This window comes from Rhinolophus ferrumequinum, chromosome 24 (assembly GCF_004115265.2).
Source record: "Rhinolophus ferrumequinum isolate MPI-CBG mRhiFer1 chromosome 24, mRhiFer1_v1.p, whole genome shotgun sequence".
Classification (NCBI taxonomy): domain Eukaryota; kingdom Metazoa; phylum Chordata; class Mammalia; order Chiroptera; family Rhinolophidae; genus Rhinolophus; species Rhinolophus ferrumequinum.
The window spans coordinates 37,563,832-37,576,677 of NC_046307.1; the positions used below are offsets into that span (position 1 = coordinate 37,563,832).

General features: G+C 39.5%; 1 protein-coding gene across 3 annotated transcripts in view; it reads left to right on the forward strand.

The window, feature by feature from the left end:
* The window catches only part of RANBP17 (RAN binding protein 17), a 254,298-nt gene that overhangs the window by 210,439 nt on the left and 31,013 nt on the right, over positions 1-12,846 (forward strand). For all 3 annotated transcript variants that reach the window (XM_033096303.1, XM_033096305.1, XM_033096306.1), the window contains 2 exons: positions 3,759-3,973; positions 6,380-6,518. In XM_033096303.1, the coding sequence (XP_032952194.1) occupies positions 3,759-3,973; positions 6,380-6,518 (354 nt within the window). The remainder of the gene's footprint in view (positions 1-3,758; positions 3,974-6,379; positions 6,519-12,846) is intronic.

Genomic DNA, 12,846 nt, shown 5'->3' on the forward strand with positions numbered 1-12,846 from the left:
AATATGAGCTTGTCCTGCAGTTCTCCAGTCGAGGCCTGTGCAGGAAGCCGGTCCCCTCAGAGTGTAGGGAGCCTCTTCTGAAGAGGAAGGCATCCTGGAGTCAAGCCACTCAGGGAGGAGGTAGAGTCTCAAGGAAAAACAAGTTTGAAAAGAAATAGATCTGAAAGTAGGTCTCAGATAAACGGAAGTGACTGTGTGTGTGCGTGTACACACACACACACACATTTCTCTGAATCTGAGTGTTGGAAGCTAACCAAAAAAAAAAGGCTTCTCCAAAAGGACGAAGAATAGAAGTTAAGACAGAGGAACCTAAGCAGTTAATATAAGCTAATAATGGGAAAGTATTTCTAATCAGCCAGTTCATCTATGTCGGGGGTCCTCTGTGCTTGTTTTCCTGATTACTTAGTGAGGGCTCTTCCGTTGCAGCATGTTCAAGAGGAAGCGCGGCACCTCCTAGCGCAGGTGCCTCCCGCCCGGGCGCCGCCTTTGGCCAGGCTAACCAACTTGTTCCCAGCGTTCTGTTCCCGCGCCCAGCGCAGCCTCAGCACCCGTCTTACCCAGGTCTAACGTGGGAGCTGTAACAGCACCTCATTTTCCCGCACCCAGTGGTGGCAGATGTAGCCAGTGGGAAACAGTTACAGTCTTCTTTCTGAGCTCGGAAAGTTTCTTTTATTTCATTAAGGAAAGTGTCATTTCCTTTTGTGCTGCTACAGTAGTACCAACGTGGCAACTTTGGTTCCTGGCTTCAGGGGCTGCCAGCCTGGCAGTGCCTTCATCTCCCAGCTGCCCCTCGGTGTACAATCCAGAGCCCCCTCTAAGAAGGAAGTTCTGGAAGGAAAGGAGCTGGGACTTTCCGGGCGTGGGGCGGGGCAGGGAAGGCAAGGATGGTTGTCTCACCTCAGAGGAGCTGCAGAAGGGAACCGCAGCCCTGTCACTTGTGTTCACAGTAACCTGAACCTACTGCTGGGTTTTAAGCCTTTTGAGGACAAGGCTTCCGATTTCAGTAAGTGCTGTTGGCTGAAGCCGAATTGGAGTGAATAAAAGGGACTTACAGTCTTTTGTAGCCATCACGAGTGCCACCCGGCACTTGGGCACAAGGAGATAGCTTCCTATGTCCAAAATATTACTTATCCTACTTTTGCGAGGGCATGATGGTACGTACACCATTTACTATTTTAATTAACACAGACGTATCTGAAGTAGTCCAAAAACATGCCAAATTGCAACTTAACAGAGAGGTAAAAGTTGTGCTTCTAAATAATTAATCCTTCTTGGTGGTAACTTATCCAGTCCTTTACAATCAGTTTTTTCCCCCTTCGCAGTTCTTGGTCTTCTCCATCTTTTGCTGAAGAACAAAGGACCTTCAGTTGCCCCATAAGGACGTCAGCATTAAAAGCTCCCAAAACATGATCCTGTTTTCTCCCTGTGACCCTGGCCTCCCCGACAAACCCAAAAGGCGTAGACCACCACCCCGATTCCCAATGACTCTAGCTCTTTCTATCACATGTAAGCAGTGCTTTCCTTTCCTGGGAAAGGAAGGAAGGAGAAAAGTCTTTGGTTTACACTGAATTTGAGGCAAAGGTAGAAAAGCAGTGGTTGAGAACTGTCCTGTCCTATAGTACCCTGCTTCTCAGACCTCCGTACCTGCGCATTTAATCTACCGGAATACACTCCTCTCCCTCCACGTTCACCTGGGAGACTGCGGTCGATCCTGGAGAAGTGACCTGTTCTGTGATGTCTTTCCCCACTGCCCAAGCAGAGTCAGTCTCTTCTCGTCCCACAGCATCTTGACACACGTCTCTGATCGTGTTTGTCGCCTTGGTGTGGAATTCTTTATTTACAAATACATTTCCTCCACCAGACTGAACTCTGTCAGAACACAGATTTTCATTCATTCATTTGTTTATCCCAGTACCTCACATAGTAGCCATTAAGCTAATGGCTGTCATATTGAGTTGAATCTGTCTGCAGCTTATTATATATATCTATAAGGTAATTTAGGATGAGATCACGAGAGAGGGTACAGAATTTGGTACAGAGTAAATTCCAAGATATGCTTCAGTCTTCCAGACAGTGGTTTTCTCATTCAGGTGTATAAATGATAAGCAAAGCTACATGGGATTCTAAGAATACACAGAAGAAAACCTGTGTATGAGAATGTCTCAATAAGGCAGACCAAGGGAAAGAAAACTTCACCTTCGGCTGGTCCTGTGTTTTATGCTCTGCTAAAAGTGTTGGTCTTTCTTAACCTCTTAGTACACATGTGGTTACCATAATTAAACATACCAGTCAGGATTCAAATGGGGAAACAAGCATTATGACACAGAATAGGGAATTTATTTTAGGAATGCGACCTTGTACTATTTTGGACAAAGATGGGGAAATGGGTCCAGTGGAAGATCAGCAGAAAAATCGCTGACCAGCCCTCCTGAAACAATGGCATGGACGGACAAGTTGGAGCTAGCAGGGAAATCTAGACGCTACATACATGCAGTGCTGGAGTGAGTCCTAGAAAGGATGTGAGGTGAGAGGGGTGCTGGTGGAGTGGTTAGAAGTCAATGAGAGATTGTTCCTCTGCGTCACTACCACGCTGTTAGTTTGCTGCCGAGCACTTGGCAGTGAGCTTGGGTCTGGTCAGCGTGGCTGGTATTATAGTTCTAGATGCAGAGCAGGAAAGAACAAAGACAAACGGAACCTTAGTGGCAGTTCTACATCTTCTTCTCACCATCTCTAATCACAAGGACCTTAAGAAAATCGTGGCTGCTACTTCATGTCCACCTTCCCCATCTCACACAAGTTTCTGTTTTGCCCAAATCTAGCCCACAACCGTACAAAGAAATAGGTTCTGGGAAACTTAGTTCTTATTTAGCCCCGTTGACACAGTACAAACCCACAACAGATCGACCTCTAAATTTTGTAAATTGAATTTGGTTTCAATTTTAGAAGCAGTACTCACTTGAACAGGAAAAAGCAGAGCTAAGAAACATGTACAACTTCATATTTTTTAAAAAAAGCATTCTTGGGTGTTGCCTAGTAACATACCTTACTTCATAGTACACCTTTCAGAAACAGAGTGTTGGTTGTAAATGCTAACTACTACAAAAACAATTTAAGGTGATTATATACACATTTCTTTGTCTTTTGATGGTCAGTATAGAATTTAAGTATAGTTTTAAAAACAGTCATCTCTTGAGATCTGAAAAAAGGATCTAATGAGAGAAAGGAAGTAACACTTACTGTGTACTGTGCTAAGAACTTCTATGTCTTATTTCATTTAATTCATATCAAACCTGTGAGGCTTCTAAAAGTGAAATAACTCCAATCAAGTTCACATAAAAAAGTTGAAAATTCACCCCAGAATTGACATCTCAAGCTAGGTTATCTTTTTCTCTTGATTTGGTTGTTTACTCCCACTTTTTTTTAACTTCTTGTTGGAGAATGGATAACACGTATATTGAAGCACATAAAGAACTCATCTTAAGAGGACAAGTTTTACGTATCTGTGTTATCTGTGTGTACATTCAGATAAAAACATTTTCTAATACCCTTGATTGACTTTCTTTGGGCCATTTGTATTTCCCAGGTAAATTGTCTTCTATCTGTATATTTTTCATTACATGGACGGTGTAATTCTTAGAACTGTGTAGGGGGCAGTGAGCCTGAGGAGTCGAGTGAAAACGGTCAATCGTGGGCCTCCTAACTGTTTTGAATCGCATGTACTTATATCACTTTCTCTGTCTGCTTTTACCCTAAAACAGGTAATCAGATCCTGTCCCTTGGGAGCCTCTCAAAAGATCAGATTTATCCAATGAAACTCAAGGGCATCTCCATCTGCTATTCAGCTCTCAAATCTGCCTTGTGTGGAAATTATGTCAGCTTTGGCGTCTTCAAGTTGTATGGGGACAACCATTTTGACAACGTTCTCCAGGCCTTTGTCAAAATGCTGCTGACGGCGTCCCACAGTGACTTGCTGGTGAGCAGTCGTGCGTCATGGGAGTCTGTGTGTGTGACATGTGAGGTAGCACCACCACAGGCTTAGAGTTGTGAGGACAAAGCCCGGGGAGTTAGAGTGGCGCTGACAACGTTTTGTGTTTCAGGACAGCATCTTGATTTAACTTCCAGAATTTGAACAACTCTGGTAGCCGTATTTATATACTTAAATGTGCAGTGTCTAAAAGTGCACCTTCTAACGCATTGCTCACCCAGAGTACTCCAGGTTCTGCATCTAGAGAAAATGCAGTTAGCGATTTTAGCTAATTGCTTACAACTATCCTTATGATTCAAAAAAGGTCTGTGTTTCCTGGAGCAGAAAATGCAGGCTTGGCTGCAGAATTCCTCCTTCCTTCAGTTCTACTCTGTCTATTCCCTTCCTGTGTGGCCTTCGTTTCCATTAAAATTCTAGTGTCGTGGACAGAGTGCTGAACTGGAAGCTGAGTGACCCAGTGTGCAGTCTCCGCTCTGCCACTCACTAGTCGTTTGCCTGAATAAATCACCTCCTCTATTTCTCCAGGCTTTAATTTCCTCACCTTTCAAATGAGTAAATTACACAAAGTGATCTCTAGGCCCCTTTTCTACTCTACCATCTAGTTTCTATGATTTATGTTGGTGGTTCTCAAACTTTGAGGCCCATCAGAATCACCTGGGGTGCTTGTTCGAAATTCAAATTTCCAGGCTCCTCCACTGAGCTGTGTCATTAGCAGACTTTTTTTAAACGTCTCCACCTGATTACACAACCGCTAATATAGGCCCAGTGTGGTTGCAGTAATTACTTCGGTCACACAGCCTAATTCATGCTCAGGCTTTCCCACCTGCTCCCAGCGCAAGGTTACAAGTAGATCTGGGGCCATCATTAGTCAGTGTAGGGACGGAGTCCCAGAGAGCAGTTTCCAGGCTCTCGGCCTCACGTGGAAAGGTGCTGACTCGGGTTGTAGATGGCCGTCAGCTGTGGCTGGGTGGCCGTCAGCTGTAACCAGTGAACCATTAGCCATTAATACAACTGCCGTGGCTATGCTAGCAGGCGTGGATTGTGGCTGGCAAGTGCGGTTAGCAAGTGGATTCTGGGTCGTGTTGATCCTACTTCCTGTGTCTCGCCCGGCCGCCAGCGAGACTGGGGTGCAGGAGGACCCCTCGTTGGGGTACCGGTGGATTTTGTGTCTTGACCAGCCGCCATTGAGAATATAGTGGTATGACTCCCCTGTCTGTGGCTCCGTTGTTCCTTTCTGACCTCACCATATCCTGCGTTCTTGTGGGGGGAGCGGGAGCTGAACCCCTGCATGACAGCCTGCGTGAGAAAGGCTCCTTGATGTTCTGATGGACTAGCCGTACCCTCTTGCACCTTTCTAAACTGGTCCTAGCGGAACCAGATGTCCAGCCAAAGTCAGATGTCCAGCCAAAGTCGTTACGCCTCTTTGCGGTGGAATGGAATGCCCGGTGAGGGCTGCCTGTCTGGCAGAAATCACAAAGCGGAAACCTGACTCAGGTCAGCCGTGTGTTCCTGCCCTTCACCGAGGGGCTCTGCGTTACAGTTAAGGTCCACCAAGAGAACCTGCTATGGTTCCAGGAATTTCTCCAATCTTTTTTCCAGTAGACATGCAAACTTCGAACTCAGTAATTCTCAAACTTGAGGGTACAAAGGACTCCCCTTAGCGTCCATGTTAAAAATGGTCATTTTGGGACCTCATTCCAGAGCTTTTCATTTAGTGAGTCTGCATTTTTAACAAGCTCCCCATGTGATTCTGACAGAAATAGTCTTAATCTCCCTTTAAGAAATATTGCTGTGGTTTATTTCTCTTATGCATGGGCTTTTTTGGTAACAGTTTGAGTTTCCTCTGAGGTTTTCCAGGTGATTTTCTCATGCACTTACCTTTTGCCTATAGTGTATGGTATATATTAAGCCATTTACCAAATTATGATTTAGTTAGGTGGGTTGGCATTGTGTAAATATAGCAGACTATGATGCCAAATCCTATTATAACAGCAGATTTCTCTGTGTTAAAAAAAGAAAGTAAGGATGTCTGGCCACTACTAAGCACTATGCAGTGTCACAATATTCCAGTCCAGAAAAATATTCACAGTCTTCTAAATTCCATATTACAGAGATTTTCCTTACACTTAAGTGTTAACCATATAAGGTAAAATTCAAATTGTATACTATGCTATAGCTTCAAATTAGGATTTCTGGAGATCAAGAGATTCCCATTAGAACCCCTTTAAATGCTGAATTGAGGATCATTGTGTCATTGGTTCCATATATCTATTTTACATATATTTTGTTTAAGTAAGTTTACCATTTCCAATGTTATAAATGGCCGTTTCCACTGGACTGGAGGAATGTGTCTCTTGCTTCCCTGTGGCTTGACATTTAGTATCTGTGTTGTAGCAATATCGGAAACTGAGCCAGTCTTACTATCCACTCCTGGAAAGCCTCACCCAGGACCACATGAGCTTCATCACCAACTTGGAGCCTCCTGTACTCCTGTACGTTCTCACGTCTATCTCAGAGGGCCTCACTACTCTTGGTAAGTATTGTGGAGAACATTGTTTCCAGAGGAGAAATTGGACTGTGGTCTCTTAATGTCTGTGCCTATTCGGATATCCGTCCCACAAAGGGGTGGGAGGGCTGGGGGGGACAGGGAATAGTGTACCCAAAGTAAAAGATTCTAGCTATTACTTGCAAGTGAGAAAATGCTTTTTTTAAAAAAATATTTTAATATAACAGTTTATTTTTAATCAGCTTTAAAAAAGGTACCATTTAAACACAATAAAATTCATTGATTTTTAAGGGAACAGTTCACTGAGTCCTGACAAATGTACATATGCAGTCATGAACCACAACAACCAAGATGCAGAACGTTTTTATCACCATCGAAAGCTCCCTCGTGCCTCCTTCTAATCAGTCCTTTCCCCTAGCCCCGGCCCCAAGGAACCACTGATCACTTTCTCTCATACAGTTTGCCTTTTCCAGAATTTCATATAAGTGGAATCATGGAATATATAGTCCTCTGTGCCTGTCATCTTTCATTTAGCATCATGCCTTTGAGAGTCATTGGTGTTGTTTTGTGAGTCAGTTAGTTTATTCCTCTCTCTTGCTTGAGTATTATTCCATTATATGGATTACCACGATTTGTTTATATATTCACCGACTGTTGGACATTTGGGTTGTCACCATTATTTGGTTATTTGAATAATGCTACTATGAATGTTGATGTGCAAGGCTTTGTGTGGACAGACTTCTCTTGGGCAAATACCTAGGAGTGGGATTTCTGGGTTGTATGTCAAGTATATTTTCAACGTAGAAAACTGCCAAGCTATTTCCTAAGGTGACTGTACCATTTTGCAATGTACAAGGACTGCAGTGCCGTGTATCCTCCCTAACACTTGCTATTATCAGTCTTTTTAATCTTAGCCGTCCTAGTGGAAGTGAAGTGGAATCTCATTGTGGTTTTAATTTGCATTTTACTAACGAATAATGATTTGAGTGTCTCTTCGTGCTTATTTGCCATTCATGTATCTTCTTGGTTAAGTGCTTGTTCGAATCTTTTAGCCATTTTTTTAACTGGTTTGTTTGTCTTTATCTTGTAAGAGTTTGTTATGTATTCTGGGTGCAAATCCTTTCTCAGATATATAGTTTGCAAATACTTTTTTCAGCCTTGGTTTGTCTTTTTATTTTCTTAACAATATTTTCTGAAGAGCAAAAGTTTTTAATTTTAAAGAAGCCCAATTTATTATTTTTTTCTCTGATGGGTCATGTCTTTTGGGTCCTATTCTAAAAAATCTTTGTTTAACCCAAAGCCATAAAGGTTTTCCCTGTTTTCTCAGAAAGTTTTATAGTTTCAGCCCTTGTGTTTAGGTCTATGATCCATTTCAATTAAATTTTTGAATGTAGTATTATGAGATAAAGTTAAGATTCCTTTTGTAACATGGATATTCAGTGGTTCTGGCAGCTTTTGTTGAAGAATGTCCTTTATCTATGGCATTACTTTGTGCCAATTTTATACTGTCCTAATTTTATAGTAAGCCTTTAAATCAGATAGTATAGCCTTCTAATTTTGTTTTTCTCTTTTAAAATTGTCTTGGCTATTAAATTGTATTGTCTTTTAAAATTGTCTGGGACCTTTGCCTGTTTATATAAATTTTTGAGTCAACTTGTCAGTTTCTCTTGTTAGGAAATAAAGTAAAAGTATTTTGTATTTTTATGATATTGTAAATGCTATTGAATTTCAGTTTTGTATTGTTCTTTGCTGCAATGTAGAATTGCAATTGATAATTGTATGTTGACCTTGTATCTTGCAACCTATTAATTCTGGTAGCCTTTTATAGATGTCTTAAGATTTTCTACATAGATATATCTGCAAATACAGTTTTACCTCTTCCTTTCCAATCTAGTATATGACTTTTTTTTCTAGCCTTATCACTCTGGCTAGAATCCACAGGACAGTGTTGAATAGAAGTGATGCTAGCACTAGCAAACATCCTTTCCTTGTCTCCAACGTTATGGAGAAAGCATTCATTCTTTCACCATTAAGTGTAACGTTAGCTCTAGGTTTTTCACAGATGCTCTTTACTTTGTTGAGGAAATTCTCTTCTATTATAGTTTTTTGAGAGTGTTATCATGAGTGGGTATTGAATTTTATCAAATTCTTTTTCTGCATCTACGGAGATGATCATATGTTGGTTTTTTGGTTTGTTGGTTTTTTGGGGTTTTTGGTCCATTAATACATTACATAATGTTAATCATGATATTGATGTATAGTATTTGAATGTTAAACCAATCTTGCATTCTACGCTTGGGTACGATGTATTCTCCTCCTTATATGTTACTGGATTTAACTTTCTAAAATTTTGATCCAGATTTTGTACATCTATATTCATGACAGATATTGATTTGTTCTTCTATAGTTCTTTTTTCATAGTCTTCTGTTCTTCTCATATCTTTGTCTTATTTTAGTGTCCGTCTAGTACTCTCATAAAATGAGTTGGGAAATGTTTCTTTTTCTTCTATTTTTTGTAGAATTGTTACTAGTTCTTCCTTAAATGTTTGGTAGAGTTCTCTAGTTAAACCATTAGGCTTAGGTTTTTCTTTCGTTAGAAAGTCTTTAACTACAAATTAAATTTCCTTGGTGGATATAGGACTATTCAAGTTATCTATTACATTTTGAGTAGCATTTGGTCATTTGTGTCTTTAAAAGAATTTGTCCATTTTCATCTACAGTTCATCTGACATTATTGACATAAAATTGTTCATAATATCTCCTTGTTATACAATTTAGTTCCTGTAAAATCTATAGTGATGTCCCCTCTTTCATCCCTGACATTGGTAATTTGTGTATTCTCTCTTTTTTGTTGTTTTTTTGTTTGATCATTCTGGCTCTAGGGTTATCAATTTTATTGCAAAAAACCAGCTTTCATTTTTCATTGATTTCTCTCTATTATTTTTCCACTTTTGATTTTATTGATTTGATGTATAATGTTTATTATTTCCTCCCTTCAGTTTACTTTGCTTTTCCTTTTCTAGTTTTTTCAGATACAAGCTTAGATCACTGATTTTAGACCTTTCTTCTTTTCTAATATACATATTTAATGTTTTAATCTAAGCACTGCTTTTGCTATATCTCCCAAAATTTTTATATTTATATTTTTTCTATACAGTAAAAAAAAAATATATTTTCTAATTGCCCTGCTGATTCCTTCTCTTACCAATGGGTTGTTACTTAGAAGCACATTGTTTAATTTCCATATATTCAGAGATATTCCTGATTTCTTTCTGTTATTGATTCTAGTTTAATTCCATTGGTCATAGAATATACTCAATCATTGTTATAACTGTTTTTTTGAATCTTTGGTATGGTACAAAAATACAGTGAGTGTTCCATGGGCACTTGAAATGAATATGTATTCCAACATTGTTAGAACGGGCATCCTATTTAAGGGTCAGTTCTAATTGATTGATAGTTTGGATTTTCTGTATTCTCACTGGTTTATTGTTTGTTTGTTTTCTTCTTTTTCTAATCATTACCAAGAGAGAAGTGCTGAAGTCCCTAACAATAATTACATATTTGCCCATTTCTCCTTTCAGTTCTATCAGTCTTTATATAAAGTATTTTGAATTTCATTATTAGGTATATAAATATTTAGGATTGTTATGTCCCCCTGACGAATTTACTCTGTTATCATTATGAAATGACCCTCTTTATCTCTGGAATATTCTTTTCTCTAAAATCTATTTTGTCTGATATTACTAGCCTCTTCAGCTTTCTTTTAATTACTGTTAGCCTCTTTTTTTATCATTTCGCTTTTAATCTGACTGTGTCTTTAAAGTTGGTTTCTTATAGACAGCAGGTATTTTCTATTGCTGGTGCAATAAATTTTTACAAACTTGGTGGCTTAAAACAATGTAAATTTATTTTATAGTTCTTCAGGTCATGAATCTGACATCAAGGTGTCAGCAGAGCTGTGCTTCTTTCTAGAGGTGAATCCATCTTCTTGCCTTTTCTAGCTCCTAGAGACCAGCAACATTCCTTGGCTCATGGCCCCTGTCCTCCATCTTTAAAGCCAGCAACATTTTATCTCTCTGGCTGTTCTTCCATAAATACATCTCCCTCTGATGCTGACCTTCTGCCTCTCTCTTTCACTGTTAAGGACCCTTGGGATTACACTGGGCCTACCCAGATAGTTCAGGATAATCTCCCTATTTTTAGTTCAACTGATTAGTTCAAGATAATCTCCGTATTTTTAGTTCAACTGATTAGCAACCTTAATCCATCTGCAACCTTAATTCTTCTAACACATTCACAGTTTCTAAGGAATAGGACGTGGACATACTTGCCTAACACTCAGCATATACAGCATAGTTGAGTCGTCTTTTTATATCAAATCTGACTATCTCTGCTTTGTAATTAGTGCGTAGACCATTTATATTTAATGTAACTACCGGTATATTTGGGTTTAAACTTCAGCATTGTCATTTGTTTTCTCTTTCTTCAATCTGGGCTATGTTCCTTTTTTCCTTTTTCCTGCCTTCTTTTAGTTTGGATTAATTAAGTGTTATTTAAGAGTGCATTTTATATCCCCTATGAGTTTATTAGCCATAATTCTTAATTTTAGTGGTACTCTAGGGTTTACAATCAACACCTTTAAATAATTTCATCACAGTTTGCCTTCAGATAATTACAGTCTGCCCCTTCTTCTATCTCTAGGCCTTCTGGACCTCCAGTTATACATGTGTTACATATCTCTGTTATATTGTTCAAAGACTGGCGAGGACTCCTTTGCAGATCTCCAGAACTCTCTCATTGAATAGCTCCCACTCTCCAGTACTCTGTCCCACAAGTTCTAGCTGCCTCAGCCTCCCCCAAGTCCAGCTGTTTCTCTTCAACTCAGACAACTTGGCTTTTTGGGGTTCACTCTCCCTCACCTGTAGCCTGGAAACTGCTTTGGTCAGTAAGCTTGAGCTATTGTGTAGGTATTACCTTATTTATTTCCCTCCTCTCTGGTTTAATAGTCCTGTACTGCTTGTTGTGTAATAATTGAAAAATGTTGTTTCATATATTTTGTCCAGTTTTCTAGTTGTTTATGGCAGAAGGGAAAGTTCTGATAGCAGCTAATCCTTCATGGACAAAAACTGATGTCTTGTCTTTTATTATAACAGTTTGCCTTGACATTCTTTTATTTGAAATCATAGTAATACTTGAAGATTTTTGAATTAGTTAAAACAGGTGGCTATGTTGTTCTCAAAGTGTGGTCTTAGGCCTGGAATCTGCATTTTGACAAGATTCTGAAGGGAGTCTGGACAAATTGGCGTTATGGAGGGAATACTGAACTTGGATTTAAGTCCCAGCACTGCCACTTATTAAATGTATGACCGTGGACACGTACGCTGCCCAGTACTGTCATTAGGGTTTTCATAGTTGTACTTCGCTTGTACCAAAACCGGTTAGATACTCTAATAGCACCTTTTGTCATTATTTCCCACTTGATTGTAAGCTTCTGAAGGACAGAAATAGTCGTGATCACCACTTTATTCCCAGTGCCTAGTACGTAGTATGTGCTCAATAAATATTTTTTAATTGTTTATTTTTTAAATTAAATTTATTGGGGTAACATTGGTTAATAACATTATATAAGGTTCAGGTAAACAATTTTATAATACATCATCTGTAGCTAAATAGTTGAGTGAATTCATTAGGTAATATTATTTTCATTGTACAGATGGTAAGCCATGGCTCAGGCATGTGAAACAACTTGCCTAAGGTTGTACAATTAATAAGTGTCTCTTGGCGTCTTTCTAACTCTAAAACTCATTCTTCTTCACCTCCCGTCCTGCTGGATCCACCTATAAAGGTCACAGTTTCGATGGCTAGATGCTTGGTAGAAATGATTTTCCTGATTTTAACTTCAGTCTCTTACATTGTTGCAAATTGGCATTGGGTAACCGTTGGGTAACTTTGGCAGGGGAATTGTGCCCTGTTTCTTCAAGAAAGAGGATTATTTAGATGCTGAAAGTAACCACTTGGGTTTCTCCTTTTCCAACAATGATAAATTTGCAAAGAGGCGTTTACAGGAATTGTTTGGGTTACCAGTAGGTTTTAGTTCTATTGTAGCTTCAGTGGAAAAAGTGAGAGGGAAGTACAAAAAACTGGAATCAGTCATAGAGTAGTGACTTGCCTAATATGCTTAACATGATATTAAAATTTTTTAATCAGCATTTTTAGTTTTGCGCCAGCTAAAATGTGGGGATAGGTAAAGGTAAATGAGAAAAGTGATTACATTCTCTGTCTTTTTAATCACCCATCCACCACTCCCCATACTCTTACATACAGAGAACAAGTGCAGGGCTAACAAAAAGCT